Source organism: Pungitius pungitius, chromosome 1 (assembly GCF_949316345.1).
Source record: "Pungitius pungitius chromosome 1, fPunPun2.1, whole genome shotgun sequence".
NCBI classification, from domain to species: domain Eukaryota; kingdom Metazoa; phylum Chordata; class Actinopteri; order Perciformes; family Gasterosteidae; genus Pungitius; species Pungitius pungitius.
Genome location: NC_084900.1, coordinates 33,850,636 through 33,869,427, shown reverse-complemented (window position 1 = coordinate 33,869,427; position 18,792 = coordinate 33,850,636). Strand labels below are relative to the sequence as shown.

The following is an 18,792-nucleotide window of genomic DNA, read 5'->3' as shown; positions in this document are numbered from 1 at the left end:
TAGTTAAGACATGATTATACTGTAAATTCTACAATGGAATGAAAGACCGTATCAACCCTGCTTTTCAGTGACGGAGATAAGGAGTGTGAGTGTGTTTGCACGTGTGTGGGTTTGTGAGCATTAATGTGTTTGAACGTGTTTCAAGAGAGAGGGGGGACATAAGGAAAAGGAGGCAAGCGGCTGAGGGCGAGGCGGAGCTCGGGAGCAAACCCCCCCCCCCCCCCCCCCCTCCCCCGCCCCATCTGTTTTTAGAGGGCTGCGCCTCCCCGGCTCTCTGGCGCCTCCTTCGGGCCCCTTTATCGCCCCAGCCTCCTCCCCCCAAGGGGGCCCCTCTGCCTTTGAGCGCTCACTGCTCATCCTCCCCAAACACGTCGTTCTGCTTGCGCTTCATGTTCTCAAAGTCAAAGTCGCTGCCGGTCATACGTTTGTAGATGTCCTTGATGTCGTTGCAAGTGGTCTCGAAGTGAGTGGTGGCGTCATAGGACCTCGAGGCGAAGACCTGGGGAAGAACGGACGACAGGATTGGAGGATCTACACACTGCAACACGATGCTGAGGTCAGCATCTTCCTTTAGCTTGTCAGCGTGCTAGCGCTCTGTCATGAATGCCGATTCATTGCAAATATTCCCCTGGGACCTGAAGGCTTTTCAGGGCCGGACGTGACAATGTGATTATGGATCAAGGGTTTGCTGAGCTGTGTGGCGAGCTATCGATGTGCGGTTTAGTTGAGATACGGGTGATATAAAGACAATAACATAACGTTTACGACGCAGTGTGCTGTCATATAAAAGAATCAGATTTAATAGGAGGTTTTGGTGATGTATTTTCTTTTTGTCAGTAAACGTTCTTCCTCTTACCTGGCTGTCAGTACCATCGTCTGTGGGCTCATAAAGGTCACTAATAGCCACAAACCTGTAAAAAAAAAGAAGCAAAACCAAACTGCATTAACAATGATTATCCCATTGTCATCACGCTTAGTGTTATATTCTGCTTGTTAAATCGAAATGCTGACTTTTGGTCGATGGGCTCCAGCAGCTCCAGGGCAGGCTCTATCTCGGCCTCCGGCTCGCTGGTTTCCACTGTGGTGCTGACAATGGCAATGTACTTCCCCTGGGCTGCCACATTGTGAGCGTAGGAGATCATGCACACGTAGATGTCTGGAGAATTGATACAAGGGTTTAGAGGTGGAGAGAGTCTGAAAGCATCAGTAGCTTTTCTTCTGGAAATATGCACGCTTGATTTGTCACCATCATCTTGTAATTGGTCTTACTGCTACATTTTCTAAGAACTCCATTGTTCAGCTGATTTCATAAACACTGACGGTGGTCCTTACCTGAGTTGCGGTTAACCTGATTCTGAGGGATGATGATCTGGCAGGAGTTGGAGTCATTGGTGTTTTTGATGGGGTGGCTGAGGACGCAGATCACACGGATCACCTGACCCGCCTTCCGGACGCGGTCCGTGATGTAGCTGGGGTCGCAGATGAGCTGCTTACAGCGGGCCACCTGAAGCAGGAATGCACACGGAGCGTTTCGGAGGACTTACTTTTTGATCCCCTCTGCTTGGATAAACTTAACGACTCATTTAAAAAAAAAAAACATAATCATTGTCAATAAATCTGCGTACCTCGCCCTCAGACTTCACTCCAATCACATGGCCCCCTTCCATCACTATCTCATCCACTGGCTTGTTCAACATGTAGGTCCCTCCATAGATTGCACTCAACCTAAAATGACAGGCGAATGAGAGCAAATTAAATCCGAGAGTGGGTCAGCGCTTTAGAATTTACTTATCTATAATAAAGCGCCATTGATAGAAAATATATTATTAACCTGGCAAACCCTTGGGGAAGCTCTCCCAGACCATACAGGGGGTAGAGGTAGGGGCTCTTTCCATACCGTGCCAGCGACTCACTGTACAGTTTGATACGATTGATCGTCTCCAAACAGGGAACATCAAGATAGCTGAAGGAGAAGGGAGCAAACAAAGGACGACGGTTAATAGCAATAAACAGAAATGTTGCAATTGCAATTACATGCATATTGTACAGCCAGTCTTGTTAAGAATAAGCTTTAATAACCTACAATTGCAGGATATATTCTTTAGTTTATTTTATTACATTAATGTTAACATAATGCACGCAGGTTATGTTGGACATCATGCCGATGTCCTTACTCATCTGTCCTGTAGAGGGCCAGGGCGTGGCCGGTAAAGTCAATGACATCCTGGCCAAGGTCAAACTTCTTGTAAACGTCCCTCATTGTTGTGGTTTTGGGGTCCACGCCTTCAAAGGTCTTGGGGTCGTTCTCGTCAAAGTTGGCCACAAAGACTAAGAACTTCCGAAACCTTCGCTTCTCAAACATTCCCATCAGATCTGGAAATTCAATAAAAGGGCATGTTGATATAATGCGAACGTGATCACCTATAAGTGATTGATATACTCTCGATATCTTAGGCATAGAGATGTTTGATTGGCTTACTTGAAGCTAGTGCTTCGGTCTCGGTTGAAGGAACCTTGTAGATCTTTCCGCCTTTGTAGACGAAGCTTCCCTCCACTACCTTAAAGTCCAGGTACCGTGTAACTTCTGTGTATAGCAACATCTTCACCAGCTGACCTGCAATCACGCAGACAAACACATGTTACATCTCATTATTTGTAAATTTCATGCCACTTCCACTAAATTGGTCCGATTGGTTAATTGGGCGTTATCAGTAACACCAACTATGCATTACTGGTCCATCTTTCTTCTCAGTATATGGTGAGTGAGTTTTATGGAGATATATATTTTTCTTCATGCACTGACCGTTGGCCATGAGAAACTTGGGGATGAGGTCAACGTTCCAGTCCCTTCCTCTGCCCATGGACTCGGGCGGACTATCTGGAAGACTGAAGCGCTTGTACAGCTGTGGAAAACGACAGCAAAGGGAAGCATAAACAACATCCTGCGAGGATGAAATCTATGAAGCTGACAGAAGCATAATCATTTCAGACGATGAGGCGGTGAGCAAATGAGGACAATAAAAACAACAGCTGACACACAATGGCGCAGGAGGTAAACTGAGATGTTCTAAAGGAAATAACTATATATATATATTGATTGATTGATTGATTGCTCTCTCAGGGGGGCTTTACCTCCTCCAGAGGGGTGATGGAGGAGCTCTCGCCACCATAGTAGGGGTTCCTGTCCATGTGTAGAACCTTTTTCCCGTTCACAGACATGATGCCGGACAGAATGCATTCCTGCACAAAACAATATTCAAAAGTCAATAACATCCATTTGAAAATGACACGATCGTGACTTATCAAAGCTGTCTTCCAAGTGTTTAATAGAAGCCCTGAACCACCGTTATGACAGGAGAGTGCAGGGAGGAAAGGAGAAACGTTCTGCGCATGCGCGACGAGATCGGTTCATCCTTGAATCTACTTTAATAATAACAGGGATCTGTAATAATGTCTATACTTTGCACAATACGCGCGTCATAATGAAATACAATCACACAAAAGTATATATATATATATATATATATTTTTTTTTTTAGAAATGTTGACTTTTATGCACGTGACAATCTGGATAAATATCTAATCAAATGTATCGGCCATTATTTGTGCCGCATCGGCTGCGATGGGAAAAGGGGAATTGCGGCGAAAGCAGCAGCACAGGCGGACTCAGTCATGTAATAAACCCGTGCTCAGGCCTGCGCCAGCCTCAGGATGGAGGCCTGTCTATGCAAAGAGGACCGTGACACATTGTGGGGTTACGCCTAAAAGATGCTCCTGGGTGTAACGCAACACGGAGCCGGCTGTGAGAACAATACAAAAAATAACATAAAAACTCCAGGGCGCTCCGTTTGCTTCCTGTCATGCGCATGCATGTCAAAGTACATTTAAGAACGTTTGTATTTTTATTTTCTTATGACAATCTTGTATAGTGTCACAAGCGCACTAACACACACACACACACACACACACACAAACCGGGGGATGCGGGAGGCTTTCACTTCTGGGGTGGATCGATGTGAAGATGTACACGGAGTAAAACATTTTGTGGAACTCGCTAAATCTGTTTCGTTTGCGTGCGAAGGGGAAGGAAATGACGCCTGACTGCTTACCGTGAGTCCGGTGCCCAAAACGATCACATCATATTCCTCATCCATGTTGTATCACCGCCTCTCCCGTCTCGCCCTCTTTTTGCCTCGAGAAATGAAGGGTATTGAAGGAAAGAATTACCGGTGGGTTTGCACAAAGCTCCCTTTTTTCTGCCCGTTGCGCTGTTGTAATTGTACTATTGTTAAATAATCGTTAGGCACTAATGACCAATGGAATAAACTGTCCAGACTGTCACCGGCGAGGACGACCAAAGATGGCCCTGGTTGTGGAGCACTCTAGAACAATGTTAGTGCGCGACAGAAAATAGTGCGTATTCGCCTCCTCTCTTCCCACCGCGATAGACAATGGACTCAGACTGAAGAGATAACTGTAATGGGAAATCTCGCTTGAAACTGGAGCTATTGAGCGGGTGCTCAGCTTTGTTGCATACCCTGGCTTCGAGTTTCACATGTGTTTCGCTATTTTTAATATATTTAGTCTTGGTCGGTGCTCTATTTTCTGTCTATCCTTCCTTTCCAGTTGTAGGCGCAGTGATATCCCTCCGCCAACACAGCTGTGTGGATGGGAGTTGCTTTCGACCTCACGCACGGCGGTTATCAATAGAAATAACGTACTTTAAAAAACTTTTCCTTCCTCGTTTATTGTTTATTTTTTAAATTGTGCTAGAGTTAATGCACAATAGAAGGATAATGTACACGATGCCACCAGGAGTGGACTGCCCAAACTGGAGGGTGTATCAGCACCTTGGACAGTTGTCAAGTCATTGCCTTGTTCAACTGTTAATGATACATGAATAAAAACATACTTCAGGTTTCAATAGTCAAAGTGGCTTCAAGTCTTTAAGTGTTTTAGCATTAGGATGCTTTTGGGATTACATTGGTTGCTATATGTATGTTGTGTTTTACACAACTTTAAATGTTTATCGACAACGATGCATCACATTCTATAAAATTCGGGTATGTTTGTAGCGAGACTTAAGAATTAAACTGCTCTTGGATTTCTGAGACTACCGGAGCACTGTGGATAGAGGATAGAAGGACGGGTGTGGGCGGGGCTAACAGAAGCCGGAAGACGCTCACGTGACGCTCAGCTGCTTCAGGTCACGGGAGCAGAGCTTTGCGGAAGAACGAGAAATGGCAGGATCGAGGTGCTCCAGCCGAGTGAGATTAATGGCCTTTCTTGCCCTTCTCTTCACCCTTTTCTCCACAGGGAGCTCCGTTGCTCAAGTGCCACTCCTTATGTGGTCCAGCGATGGGTAATATTTAATTTTGTATCGTTTATGTTTTACCTAAGACAGACATTAACAGTTAGTAGTCAGCCAACTCTTTGTCATGCTAATATGCTAACACTTGTTGCTAGGAAAACTAAACTAGCAACACTACACATTTCGTAGCTACCACAGTAACCGTCTGGCATTAGGCATGATCAACTGTTTTAATAAATAACATTGAAAAACAAAAGATACATCATAATTACATTTATATAATTGCTGCCTGTCTAGTTTACCAGCACTGGCCTCCGCTGCTGCTGGTCACATCACATCCAAAGACCAGCTGGCCGCCTACCTGTCCTCTGCCTTTGGATCTGGACCCCACACTGTGCTGTTGTTCCTCCAAGATAAGGTCAGTCCCTCAGACTGATGCAAACCATATACCTGTAGCAATCATGGCGGTTACACTATGTAACTCAACGCATTGGAGCCAAGAGTGAAATGTAGCGTTTAGAAGGACTGCTTTGAAATGTGTTTTATACATTTCACTGTTGGTCTATTATAAAGTTTGTCCTTTGTACTGTAGTTGCACTGCCTTCCCATGTGACGCTGTGTAACAGTCTTCTCATTCTGAAGTGACTATGAGTTTGGCATTACTTCCCCTTTCACGGTTCCTCTCTAACACATTGTCTCGGTTTTGTTCTCTGGAGGTCATCAGTGTCGTGATAAAGTGGATCGATCGGTATTTTAGTTGCATTGCAAATGTTTGTATTAAGCTACAAGTATTTTTCCTCTCGGTAAACACTTTTATTGTCCTTATTTGTGTTCAGTTAAGCAAAGATGACTTCACAGTCTTTGGTGGAGTGTTTGGAAACAAGCAGGATAGTGCCTTTGAAAATCTTGAGGTAGGTTATTATAATCTTAGGCATGTCTTAAATAAAGATGATTTTGTCTGACTAATAATAATGGTCATTCTTTCCGATCACACCTCCTCAGGCTGCACTGCATTCTTCCTCATCAGTGATGTTCCCTGCTTTGGAGTGGTTGGATTCCTCTGCCATCCCAGCTCTGCTGCAGGAGAAGCTGGGTGCCTCGCCTCTGCTTGTAGACGCAGACACTCTGTCTCATCTGAGCATCAACACCTCTGCCAGCAATCTACTGATCATCAATTTACCTTATTGTACTAGGTAAGAATTGTGTTCTTCAACACATCAGTCAATGTAACTATAAAGTTTTTTTCTTTTTTAGCTTTGTGAATATAAACTTTATTTTTTACTGTGTTTTGTAGCTCTGGCAAGTCTTGTAAAAAAGTGCTACATGACAATGGTGAGTTTTAACTGTTCATTCTGTAGTAATACCTGTATTTTAGTCACAGTGCAGTATTTTTCTGACGCGTGTAACTCAAGTGTATTTTTCATCCCACAGATGGAATTATTGGAAAAGTTCTCAGTGTGATGAAGGACAAAAAAGTCCACTACACTGCGATATACACAGGACTTAAACCATCACGAGTAAGACATAATTCGTAATCATTTGTCGTCATTTCTATGCTAATCCATCATCTTAAACAATGAAAATGTCACATGAAGACATGCATCACCATATACATTTGCCTCTGTAGGTGATTTCAGAGGCATCTATGTCCATCCAGCCTGCGGGGCGATCCTTGCTCCAAGCAGTTGTGCCCGAGGTTAAACCGCCCATCATGTTTAACGTATCCGGAAACCCTTGCATAATGCTTTGGGCCCAGAATCTCAACGTCAGCGTTACAAGCGAGTCTGTGTGGATCGACCTCGCTACAGAAGTACCCTCCATGACAGGATCCACGTGCAACAGCAGCAACTCACTGTGAGATGGCCAGCATGTTTCTTTAGTTTGTTCAAGAGAACTTTGGTTTCGTGTGGGGTTTTTTTTTGTCATTTTAAATATGTTCTATCTTCTCTTCTCACATCAGGCTTGTCCTCACTTACCCATCAGGCTACATTCTAAGGTAAGGTAATAAGCTACTTAAACAAAAGAATTTTTATACATTTTGGGACACTTTTTCAAGAAGATGAATTCCTCTCTTAAATTCCTCTTTTTATTATGTATAAAGCTAATCTGTTTCATACTCTGTTCAAGGCCTTTAATCGGTGAATCCCTGTCTCAAACCCTTCAGCATAATTCACCGTTTAAACTACATTTTGTATTATATCAGGTTTTACTTTACCTCAGTAGTAGTGCTGTCTCCCTCAGTTTAATTTGATGCTACCTGTAGTCAAGAATGTCCTATTCCTGGCTATATTTATTGACCAATAGATGTATTAATGACACCATTTGTCCCAATTGCAGCAATAATAATACTAGTTTTCTACTTTCCACACTGAAATGCTGTTGTTGAGCAACACTCTTCTGTTGATCTCCAGTTTTGCCATGAGTCAACGGTTCTATCCTGTGTCTGCACGGAACTGGTTCACCTTGGATTCTGTGCAGCTGCAGGCCAACGGTCAAACTGCGTCTTTCAGTGGGAGCCGCAACATCTACGCCCCCGCGGAGTATTCCTTCCACTGCCAGTCCGTCACCAGCTTCCGGGATATCCTCTTGGTGGCAAACAAAACCAACCCGACCCCTGCGTGGAGGCTCAATTTCATCGACTTTCAGGTACGACTCTACAAGTGCTGCATTTTACCTCCTGCTCTTTCACATTCGGTTTAATGTGAATTGAATTGTTTCTTTTATGAGCCTCTTTTCGTGTGCACTCTGAATTTTCAAATGCATTTTGTGTTGCAGATTCAGGGTTTCGGTTTGGCCAATGGAACAGATTTCTCCTATGCCAGTGACTGTGCAGGCTTCTTTACGCCAGGGATTTGGATGGGGCTGGTGACCGGACTGCTCTTTCTCTGGATTTTCGTATACGGCCTGCACATGATCCTGCAGCTAAACACCATGGATCGATTTGACGACCCAAAAGGGCCATCGATTTCAGTGCCTCAGTCGGAATGAAGCGCTCCCAAACACAAACACTCCTCAGTCAGTCAGTCAGTGCCTCCTTGGAAAGTGATTCTTTTTCATGTAGCTTCTGAATGTGTGAGAGAGAGCTTCTCTGAAGATATTTGCCTGACAGAAGATCCTTATTCCCGTTATTCTCCCCTGTAGTTTCCTTTCCTGAGTCGTTCCACAGCCGTCTCTTGCATATTGTTCTCTTTCCAGGCACATTCCGTCCCATCGCTCCGTATTTGCAAGTGCCAAAGTGGATACACCTTTTGTATTAATTGATTTTGAGCGTCTTTATTGAAAGTTGTTTTTGGGACACTGTTGGTCAGGCACTGGCTATATTTCTCCTAAAATAGCAATAATTTCTGGTGACAGAGAATGTCTTCCATGCCAACATGCATGTGATTGCTGGATGCTGTCGGACCGTCTCAGACCTCAGTACTTTTTTAATATTCCAACTCAACTGTAATTTAAAGACTACTGGAAAGAAGAATCTGTAATTAAAGAGAACATTGCTGTTTGTGCGTTTAAGAATGGCCTTATAAAAGTTCTGCTATTATTGACAAATCAAGTGCCTCCACTCATATCCAATATTTTCTTTAAAAAAATAATTTATTTATGTAAAGAATTTACCCTTTGTTTAAAGTTATCGAAACCTGTAATAACCGTGCCTCCCTTCTGACTTTGTCAAACGTAATGTGCCATTAAATGTACATGTACATCGAAAATAAAAATATATAAATGGTGATCTTAGTCGGGACTCTAGTCAAGTGTCATATTTAACGTCAACTAAGGAAGCTTGTAGTCTGCTCAATTCACTCACCCGGTTGCCATGGTTACATAAAGCCCAAACACCACGACGTGCCAGCTATAGGGACAGAGCTAGCTAGCTAACGGTGGGCAGCGTGACGGAGGTGTTCACAGATAGTTTCCACTATGTCCCGAGCTCCTGTTCAGAGAGCACATTTTGGCAGCTGCCAGGAGAGGAAACTCTTTCCCCTCCATTTTGCGCCGGACCGCCTGGGAAGCCAAATGTCACGAGAGATCGCGCCGCACATCGGCCCCGGCTGCTATGACAACCACAAGGTCCGTTCTGTTGGGTCACGGGCTCGGATGCCGAAACAAAACGCGTTTTCAGAGCACGACGAAGACGAGTGTGGCCATCACATGGTTTCGAGAGGTCTGACTGACTGTCTCTCCGCAGTTTGGCACCATCGTGTACGAGCTACAGAAGACACCGGGTAGTAAGAAGGGCTACAGCCTCGCTGCCAGGACCGCAGCACGCTTCCCCCCCTGCAGTGCGATGGTAGGCTACATGATCTCCAATAGACACGTAACAGTTATACCTGTACATTCTACGTATTAAAAGACAAAGTACTCCATGCAAACCTCCCCTGGAATCGGTATTATGTACTATTTATATTATACTGAAAATATGCTTGCTGCTGTAAAGGCAGTTTTTTTAGGTGGAGATCCTTTTGATCAATTAACCAATCATTATTTTCATTACAGATTAATCTGGTGGTTATTTCTCCCATTTATCAACTGTACTCAGATTAGTAAGAAATGCCTCCACAACTACCCAGAGGCCAAAGTGACTCCAATCAACAGTTAAACTCTTATGAACATCTTACTTTGAAAGTCACCAGCAACTAGTATTAAATTAACTTGGTTACACTTTTAAAAAAGTCATCAGCCTAGACTGCTTTCAATTAACCCTTTCATCATGACACCCGTCTCTTGTAATTCCCCAAACCTTCTGGAGGTGCCGTGTTAAATGGCGAGAATATCTGCTTAACGTGTTTAAATTCATTTTGTTAGCACCAGACAGCGACCCCTTCCCCACAGCAGTACCAGCGGGATCAAAGCCAGTCCCTAGTGCCTCCTCCGGGGAAAACACCGTTCAACTCAACTGCGCAGAGGCTCAACTTGACGTCACGTACAGTCGAGGACAGTCCAGGGTGAGGTAGACGGAGACACACACACACTCACCAGTGCTGAACCAAGGTGACACCCCCTTTTTGTGAAACAGGCCCGGGACCTACGCTCACGATGTAGTGACTAACAGGAAAGTCAGCTGGCCGATGTGCTTCGGGAGGCCAGACTGGTCCAGGTTGCCTCAGATGGAGAAGAGGTTCCTCAGGGCGAAGGTAAGGTGTTAAAATCCAAAATGTAGAACTACGTGAATAACTTTGTCTCTGCTGCTGAAGCCATTACTCCATATCTTAACATTCCAAAAAACCTCTGATTCTGTATAGAAGACCCTGAGCCTTCCCCCAGACATTAGCGATTCATTTCACATTACCCAAGTGCTCTTCTGAAAATGTCAAGGAGTTTAATGTGCAAAAACCCACAACTACACCAAAACCATCTTGTTCAAAAAATGTCAGTTCCTGCTAGCTAATAAAAAGCATGGATTTCTCATGGAATTTGACGTGCAATGATATTGAGCAACATCTAACACGCCTTTGTTTTCCTTCAGCTTGACGGCGAACAGGAGTTTGTGAAGCACAGAAGCAAAGTGGCCTACATGAGTTTGTACTATTAACTCGAAGCTAATGGGTGTGAATACATTGTGAAAGTGATGGTGCCATAGTCATTTTTACCTAAACCGTACATGTAAATGAACCAGACTGCCGCTGTTGTCTAGACATGTTTGATTGAAAAGTGAACAGAAAAATACATTTATTTTTCTTTATTCTCAAAATGACTGTATGGTTTGTATATTACACATTTATGTTGTTTACAAAGTGGCATTACACAACATTTTAACAAAGTGAGTGCTTGCTGAAGAAAATATTATAGTTAAGACGACAAAAGGAAATTTCTCTCTTCAATAGAAGTCGGTTTACAAAAAGGCCACAGCAGCGCTGGTCCCGGCTCACGGCAGCAACCACTGTGGCAAACAGGAGTCTGTTGGTCCACGTTGGACTCATTTCTTCCTCCTCACTTTGGGTTTCTTGACTGGCCGAAGGTACGGGTTGTCGATCACGTTGTCCTCGCTGGCCTTTGCTGAAGGAACGACTGCGCTTGGAGGAAGCATGGAGTTCTCTTTGTCGGCTCCTGGGTCGTCCTGAGTGAAGCGAAAAAGAAATAAATGGGACACCGTACGCCCTTAACATCACATAGATAGGAGTAATGACAAAATGTGTTGATTCCGCTTTCTTACAGGGAGAAGATTGACATCCCCGCTGTTTGTGTTTGTAGAATAGAGCGGTGCAAACAGGGCGAAACATCTAAGCCCTAAAGCTCCGTAATTAAAACACCATGTTTTATGCTCATTAGTACCAGCACCTCAAAACACAGAGTAGTTAAAGCATTTAAACTCAGTAAATTAGTTAACAAGCTTTCTTCAGAGGTCAAGCAGTGTTTCCCAATTTTGGAAAAACTAAATAGTACTTTACTTAAGTACAGTACCTATTTAATAAACACAATCAAATTATTGTGTGGACTTCCTGAAAATAATGCTTTAGAAGGGAAAATCCCACCTAGAGAATGTAATAAAAGTCCTATTGTTTCCGCTCATCAGTTTTATTTATAATGCAGCAGTTGGCAGAATGCGTTTACTCTTACGTTTGTTCTGCTGAAGGAGTGCAAAGGCTCATGGGACGGTGTAATGGAACGTTTGGCAACTCTAAAACTCTCATTTCCAGAGTAAGCAAGATTTTTTTTTTAGCTTTTCAAAAACATATGAAGAAACAAAAAATATTCCAAGGAAGTGACTGTTTAAAAATCTCAGGAAGTCTGGCTACTCTGAGAGAGACACTAACAGTAGGAAACTGCAGAGCGTAACAGGCTCTTGGGGAGACGCAGTGGTGGCGGAGACTTACACTGATCATGTTCCCTCCTGCGTTCTCGCCGTCGGTCTGGTCGTCCTGCTCAGAGGAGTCCGTCTCCTCCAGAGTCTGTAATTCCAGCTCCGAGGGCAGCAGGGCGCTGAGATACGGGATAGTGCTCGGTTGGGCCGCGATCACTGAGAAACACGTGGCCAGGTCTTACTCGACAAGAGTGCAAGGCGCAAACGTAAACAACATAGAGGCGCAGCACTCACGTGGGAAGGCAGTGACGTCGTCTTTGAAGAGGCTCTCGGTTTCTCCGGTCTTGGCCATGAAGCGCGTCAGTGCTCGCTCCACGTCTCTCCTCTGACTCGCCGCCTTTTCTCTAACAACCTGGTAGTCTGACACGGGCTCTCTGAAGGTCTGAGGGCAGAAGGGAAGAGACATAATGAATGGCTTGCCGACTGATGCCATGCAATAGAGTCCATATTAAACATAATAAACCTGTTATACAAACAGATATTTGTACACAAATTGCTACCGTTTTTTGATGCAGTATTTTAGTTTTAAAAACGGGCAAAATAAAAGCCGTAGCCTCCTCCCACACTCCCAAAGCGGTCCCAGTCCGTTACCACGGCGTAATGCCACGAGGCTTGACTCACGGGAGTTTTGATGTAGGTGTGCGGGTCAGGAAACTCCGGGAAGTGGCTGGGGATGTGAGCTGGATGAGTGCGCTTCTGTCCCGCTGACAGCGCTTTGGGGGTCACAGGTGGGTTCGTCACTGGCGCTGAAATGTCCAAACACAAAGAAAAATGCATAAAGTTCACATTTTAGTAAATTATTTTTGTTTGTTAGAATATTATAACCAATGGAAATAGTGAGCATACCGTTAGCGATCAATGACATAATCCATACCTACAGTGCAAAGTAAGGTGCTTACTCACGGGCAGTTATGACCATCCTCTGCGACCTCTTGGCATACAAAGGCAGGGTGTCGGCTTTAAAACCTGCAGCAAGGCAAACGCATGAAATGGACTTCTCTGTGTTTCCTTGTGATATCGATGCAAATGTCCTGCTGTACTTACCCATTTCAATGAGGGTGACCACGGCGTCAGACAGGGTTGGGATGCTTCTGGCCGTGTGTTCACAATAAGCTTTCGCACAGCGACCTATTTCAGTTATATCTGAAAAAGGGACAAGACCCATCGGGGTTAAGAAAAGTCTCCTTTGACAACTTAAGCATTTTAGTCAATTCACAAAAATGTTTAACTTCTGTAAGTAGGAATTATTAACGTAATCATGAATGTAATTTCCTTTCAGAATCAGTGTACATCTTATAATTATGATTATTATATTAATTTTGTATCTGCAGATAGAGAACCAATCCAGTGACCTTGTGCTCCTTATCTTTCTCTTCAGATATGTCACCTATGATTTTCTGAACCATAGCTTTCTTTCAAATGTAATGACAAAATGTCAAAGACCAGAGCTTTTAACAAAAAATGGGCAAAATTGTGTAAATTCATTCCTCCAACGGACAGTTCCAAACCAACCAGCCTCGTGCTCAGAGACCGTAGTGATTATTAAAAGCGGCCACGTGAGGAATGAATCTTTTGAGCAAACACACTGACTCAAATCCAAAATGAAGATACACACACAAAAAATTATGAAAAGGCAAAATATTGAATCCTGAGCTATTCATTCATTGCCCAACAATTATGTTTACACAGGGGAATATACCCGGAAGATGTTGTTTACGCTTGAGTGGACAAACATGGTCAAACTAGCGGGTTGTTGAAATTATTGTGGTGGTTTTCCAATTGGTTTTATGTAATTTTCTAGGTGTCCTTTTGTTTGCCTAACTGAACTATATGCTGTAAAACAAACTTTGAGACTACTAAAAACTAAACGGCTGAAAGCACAGTTTGTGAATAAAGCATGGTGCACTGGGAAAGAACTGCGTATCCCGTTTTAAAATATAAAACATGCTCAGGAAAATGAACACGGGCCCATCTACTTCAAGATTCATACGTACAGCTTTGCATCATCTCCGTGAGGGTTTCCACTGCTGCCTTCTCGGCGCTCTCAAAGCCGCACTCCGTCAGGAGGGCACTGACCACGACCTGCAGGGTGCGACGTCGGGCCAGGTGGTAGTTCTCTGCAGGGCTGGTAGCTGCTTTACCACCACTCCCACGCTGAAAAACATGCATGAAATGTCACAAATTACACACATAAAAAAGTAAAGACATATGACACTTAAAGATCCTTTTAACAAACTACGGTCTACTGACAGTATAGGGATGAGTACCTCATACAACCCAGTTCAAAACCTCTATTTTATGTCCGCCAGATAAACATTTTCAAAAAAAAGGTAGGTATGCACAACTGTTTAAGTATGCACTATGATAAATGAAACTAAATAATAAATCAATCCTCTGAAGGTGACACAATTACCAAACGTCTTTTTGAATCAGCAGAAACTTTCCACGTATGTCATTTGATGATTCAATAATGACATATCTGACTAACAATAACAGGCGTAAAATAACACCCAAAAGTATTTACCTCAAGTTGAAATAGGGCTTATATGGTGCGCAGGTTTAATTGTAATACTTATCCTCCATTTTGTTGTCAGAAAAATGTAATGAAGTAAACAGTTATTTATATGGTTATAAATTGACATTTCAATGGAAACAACAGCACATGTAGCAGCTGGTAGCTCCCATCCATAAAGGATCATTTATCGTCATCGTCACGCAACAAAAGGATATGAACCGCAATAAAATATATATAAAAACCTGTAGTGCTTTTTTGGATTTACAACAAGAGGGATGTAACTCAATACAATACATCTGCTCAGATAACATGGCTGACATTTTAAAATGTAATATTGAACATCAGGGAAACATTGTCCAACAACTTTGGCCGTGCTAAACTGAGCTTACAGAAGCTAACGCGTAGCTAGCTACACGTTAACACGGGTAACGTTGAAGCGCAAATCAACCGAGACTAAACGTTACCATAGATAACTGTTACTATGCTAATCACCTCGTTAGCGGGTTACGTGGTAGCCGTAAACTGTACACAAACATGCCCACAACGTGCTACTAACGTTACTAAACATATGTTAGCTAACATTTGTCCAGACTGGGACATGTTCGTTCACTCAGCTAGCCGTGTCGTGTGTCACGAAGCACAGCGCGCCTCCACGGGAGTCACTTTAGTCACAACGTCCCTTGTTTGGGGACACGATTGAGTCTCTTCCAACGGTCTGCTAACGGTAGCTTCACGTTACAACCGAACGTTACAGGGCGCGTTAAGGTAGCTAATTTAGCCACTTCCTGCTAATGACAGCGGGTATTAGACTGGTCTCTCACCCCTCCTGCATTCAGTGCACCCCCCGATACCACTGCAGGATCCGCCATATGAAAGTATCTGTACTTGTCTTTGATATAACTAACTCTAACTGTAGAGCAGGAGAAGCTTTATTTCTCTGGCGGCCGCCGTTAGTAAACACGGCGTGAAAGTGTGTCGTCGATTCCGGTTACGCAGACGGAAGTTTAAACAAACTCGTAGCAGACTTACTGCCGCCACCTAGTGGCTGTATGTGCAATTACAACCGTTATTTCAAACCACGTTGTATTTATTTTCCCCACTGAATTTAGTTTCAGACAGTGGTGGAATTGAACTACTTCTTATCTACTTCTTACCTGAGTACCGAAACGTATTTAAAAACTTAAATTCTAATTATTTAAATTGTATGCAGATTCTTACTCCACTACCCCTCAGAAGCATTTATTGTACTTTTGGCTCCGCTACAATTGTTTGTTGCGAGTTACATTTCAAATACCATTTGTATTTCGGAAGATAAAACAAATCAATTTAAAGTAGTTATAAATAAAAGCCTAATGTGAGCAGTACAAGCGTAAACAAGTACTGCAGTTAAATGCAACGTGAGTAATGCTATACCAAAACCATCATATGTAATTGTAAGACAGTAATAAGGAATCTTTTACCCTTTCGATGAAGTATATAAACCTACATTTAGCTGATAAAATACATACTTTATTTTAGTATGACTGAGAATGAACATTATTTTTACTTGAAACAGAATATTTTCACTTTGCTGTTTTGCCTCTTTCACCGAAGTAAATAAAAAGAGAAGGAATCGATGGATTTTGCATATATCTCAATGTTGGGATGCTTTACCTCTCAGTAAGACTCAGCATGCATTTGTCGGCCAGAAGAACTAGAAGATTATCATGGTAAAATGTAGTTTAGTTCATCTTCTCTTCATGCACAAATGTCATGTCATGAATTTATCTATTTGATCTTGCAACACGTGCAAAAGGCTATATTACTCTGAAACAAGACCTCAATCAGTTGCTAGCTGAAAAATAGTTTTATTAAAGTGCAAAATTAAATCACACACATTCCATTTCCCCCCACACATTCATCAATGCACATCCAAAGATACCTGCTGCCCAGCAGCGAGACATTGCTGTACCCTCCAGTTTTCAGAAAATCGACTAGTTTATTTTGCCTGTCACCTGGGACCGTTTCACCAAATCTGAGATAAAAGAACGAGTACAAAGGGACCAGTTCAACGTGGTGTTTTAATTCACCACCATCACCATCAACATTGCATGTGTCGTGTCCATTTAAACCAGGGTAGAAGGCTTTCCTTTAGGAAGCATGTAAGCGCCTAGACATCCTCTGCCCATCAGTCACCAGATGTTTGGCCTTGGCCTCGATCCCCACCGTGGTTAGCACGTCCACCACTTCCGGGCCAACCGAGGTGGCATGCGACACATTCAGCTCCGCCGGTGCCTCCTCAGCAGCCTCCTGCTCCGCGAATGGCAGGAGATAAGTCTCCACCAGTCCACCGACAACTCCCAGCACCGCCATGGTCGAGCCGAGCATGTAGACCTTCAGCATGCCTCGGCTTGGCCTCTGGTTTAGCATCTCCTTAGCGAACGGGATGATCTCGCCGATGGTCTCCATCGGTGTGTTTGATGAGTCTATTGAGGGGGAAGGGGGGGTGGGGGGGGGAAGAAGGGAGATGTTTAAAAAAAAAACTTGAAACAAGTTCATGTAAAATGCCGTTACTGATAGACGGATACTCACTTTGAAGCACACCCAAAACTCTGAAGTGCTCGGCCCAGGCAACGATCCGCAAGCAAACAGACGAGGGCAGATCCCGCGATTTAAACACACCGTGGAGGCAGGTCAACTCCCACCGCGGTGGTGGCATGCATATTCATGAGGCCGTGAGCGATTGCTTTTTGGATGTCGGGGGCTTTTTGGGTAAAAGGGCACGGGTCTGTAGGGCCAGAGGTGAAGCACATATTCCCTTGTAGGTGAAACTGTGCATGTGACACCACACGAGGTCACTTCGTGTTGCAGCAGACACGAAGCAGCAACAGTTGCCAGGGGGTTAAACACATGTGCGCGCATGCGCGCGGGTGTGTGTGTGTGTGTGTGTGTGTGTGTGCGTGTGTGTGTGGCTACGCCTGAATCTCTCTGACCTTAGACCTCGTCCACTCACTGCAGGAGTGGAGGGAGGGAAGTTAGGCAAGTGAGTTGTGAAATGTGTCTGATCTTTGTCACAGAGAGATGATGTGTGATCAAATCTCAGTCGAATTGGCAAATTGAAAGCATGAGATGGCTGCGTGTCGGTTCAACATCTGCGAACAAATAACCCAGTTGGATTTCAGCCGTCTTGGCTCATCGCTTTGACTGACATACCTTTAAAGGTTATTGAATGGATCGCCAAATGACAATGATCTCCCACTGATTTTGGTAATTTTCCACAAGGGCCATCAAGAAATTTATTGTCCCTTCAGAATTACTTTTTTTCGTCAAGAAATGGAAAGAAAACAACAATGAAACACCCTCCCGCACAGCCTCTGCACCGGAGACACAAAGGTGAAAATGAACAAATAAAAAGGGACGTCATTTCCCAAAAGATAATTCAAAACAAACAAAATGGACGGCAGAAATATGTAAAGTTAAAGGGGCTCGCTGCAGGAAAATGTACTGGATGGATGCTGTGGCGTCCAAGATGAAGAGAGTAAAAAGCAAAGCCGTGACACGGAGGTACTGGACGAGACTTTTACGAGGCAGATTCAGATTTGAGGACAGAGAGGCCGAACGCTTGAACTCCTGCTCGGCAGCGATCCGAGAGGCACCTTTCCCTCGTTGGTCGGCTCTGCAGTGACTCAGTTTGGATCCCGGGCATTTTGTGTTATGTAGGAAAAGGTTTCAGGTTGTTTGGAGGCCCTTTGCCCCACTTTTCTTGGTTCTTCTTGCTGGAATGGGACAGTCTGTTTGGACACTAGACTCACCGAGTCAACAATGGTTGTGGGTCGTTTAGGAGGGTTTACGATTTGTGTACATGTAAAAAAACAGGAGCTCTGGGAGAAAAGGGTACGTTTACATGCCGGAGAGACAAAATTAGAATGACACAAGGATTTTTTTAATATGGCTGATGATCAAAATGCAAACAGGGAAAACTGATTATGAGCCAAATGATATGGCTTTTAGGACAAAAAGCATCAGAAAAACAAAGTGATGATTTTCCACTTCTGATCCATGTGTATTGATAAAAGCAAATTCAAAAATATATATTTGATGGTTTAATGTAATTTACCCTGGCTGAAACATGTCTTCTCTGAAGACACCACTCTTGGTAATCGTGGTTGAGTTTGAGGATCTGATGTCTCG

At 43.7% G+C, this 18,792-nt stretch overlaps 5 protein-coding genes across 5 annotated transcripts; 2 read left to right on the top strand and 3 right to left on the bottom strand.

Annotated features, from left to right (window-relative positions):
* Positions 1–236: 236 nt before the first annotated feature.
* gdi1 (GDP dissociation inhibitor 1) lies at positions 237–4,445 on the bottom strand. The gene is made up of 11 exons (XM_037481205.2): positions 4,110–4,445; positions 3,133–3,240; positions 2,804–2,903; positions 2,480–2,614; positions 2,175–2,373; positions 1,832–1,963; positions 1,626–1,725; positions 1,333–1,504; positions 1,012–1,156; positions 857–911; positions 237–499 (listed from the first exon to the last, which is right to left on the bottom strand). The coding sequence occupies exons 1-11, from the start codon at positions 4,152–4,154 to the stop codon at positions 347–349; spliced, it is 1,344 nt and encodes a 447-aa protein (XP_037337102.1). The 5' UTR covers positions 4,155–4,445; the 3' UTR covers positions 237–346.
* Positions 4,446–5,142: 697 nt separating this feature from the next.
* atp6ap1b (ATPase H+ transporting accessory protein 1b) lies at positions 5,143–9,043 on the top strand. The gene is made up of 10 exons (XM_037481206.2): positions 5,143–5,362; positions 5,609–5,729; positions 6,148–6,222; positions 6,314–6,504; positions 6,606–6,643; positions 6,743–6,828; positions 6,939–7,165; positions 7,272–7,307; positions 7,723–7,957; positions 8,087–9,043. The coding sequence occupies exons 1-10, from the start codon at positions 5,241–5,243 to the stop codon at positions 8,297–8,299; spliced, it is 1,344 nt and encodes a 447-aa protein (XP_037337103.2). The 5' UTR covers positions 5,143–5,240; the 3' UTR covers positions 8,300–9,043.
* Positions 9,044–9,082: 39 nt separating this feature from the next.
* On the top strand, positions 9,083–10,957 carry LOC119223787 (ciliary microtubule-associated protein 3-like). The gene is made up of 5 exons (XM_037481212.2): positions 9,083–9,376; positions 9,495–9,596; positions 10,112–10,251; positions 10,323–10,440; positions 10,773–10,957. The coding sequence occupies exons 1-5, from the start codon at positions 9,227–9,229 to the stop codon at positions 10,836–10,838; spliced, it is 576 nt and encodes a 191-aa protein (XP_037337109.2). The 5' UTR covers positions 9,083–9,226; the 3' UTR covers positions 10,839–10,957.
* On the bottom strand, positions 10,949–15,616 carry taf8 (TAF8 RNA polymerase II, TATA box binding protein (TBP)-associated factor). The gene is made up of 8 exons (XM_037481210.2): positions 15,444–15,616; positions 14,102–14,261; positions 13,152–13,250; positions 13,011–13,073; positions 12,729–12,853; positions 12,342–12,489; positions 12,121–12,263; positions 10,949–11,363 (listed from the first exon to the last, which is right to left on the bottom strand). Exons 1-8 carry the CDS (start codon positions 15,489–15,491, stop codon positions 11,223–11,225), a joined length of 927 nt encoding a protein of 308 aa, XP_037337107.1. The 5' UTR covers positions 15,492–15,616; the 3' UTR covers positions 10,949–11,222.
* An 837-nt stretch (positions 15,617–16,453) lies between these two features.
* On the bottom strand, positions 16,454–17,299 carry LOC119205327 (G0/G1 switch protein 2-like). Its single transcript, XM_037457392.2, has 2 exons — positions 17,194–17,299; positions 16,454–17,087 (listed from the first exon to the last, which is right to left on the bottom strand). Exon 2 carries the CDS (start codon positions 17,068–17,070, stop codon positions 16,753–16,755), a length of 318 nt encoding a protein of 105 aa, XP_037313289.2. The 5' UTR covers positions 17,071–17,087; positions 17,194–17,299; the 3' UTR covers positions 16,454–16,752.
* Positions 17,300–18,792: the final 1,493 nt, after the last annotated feature.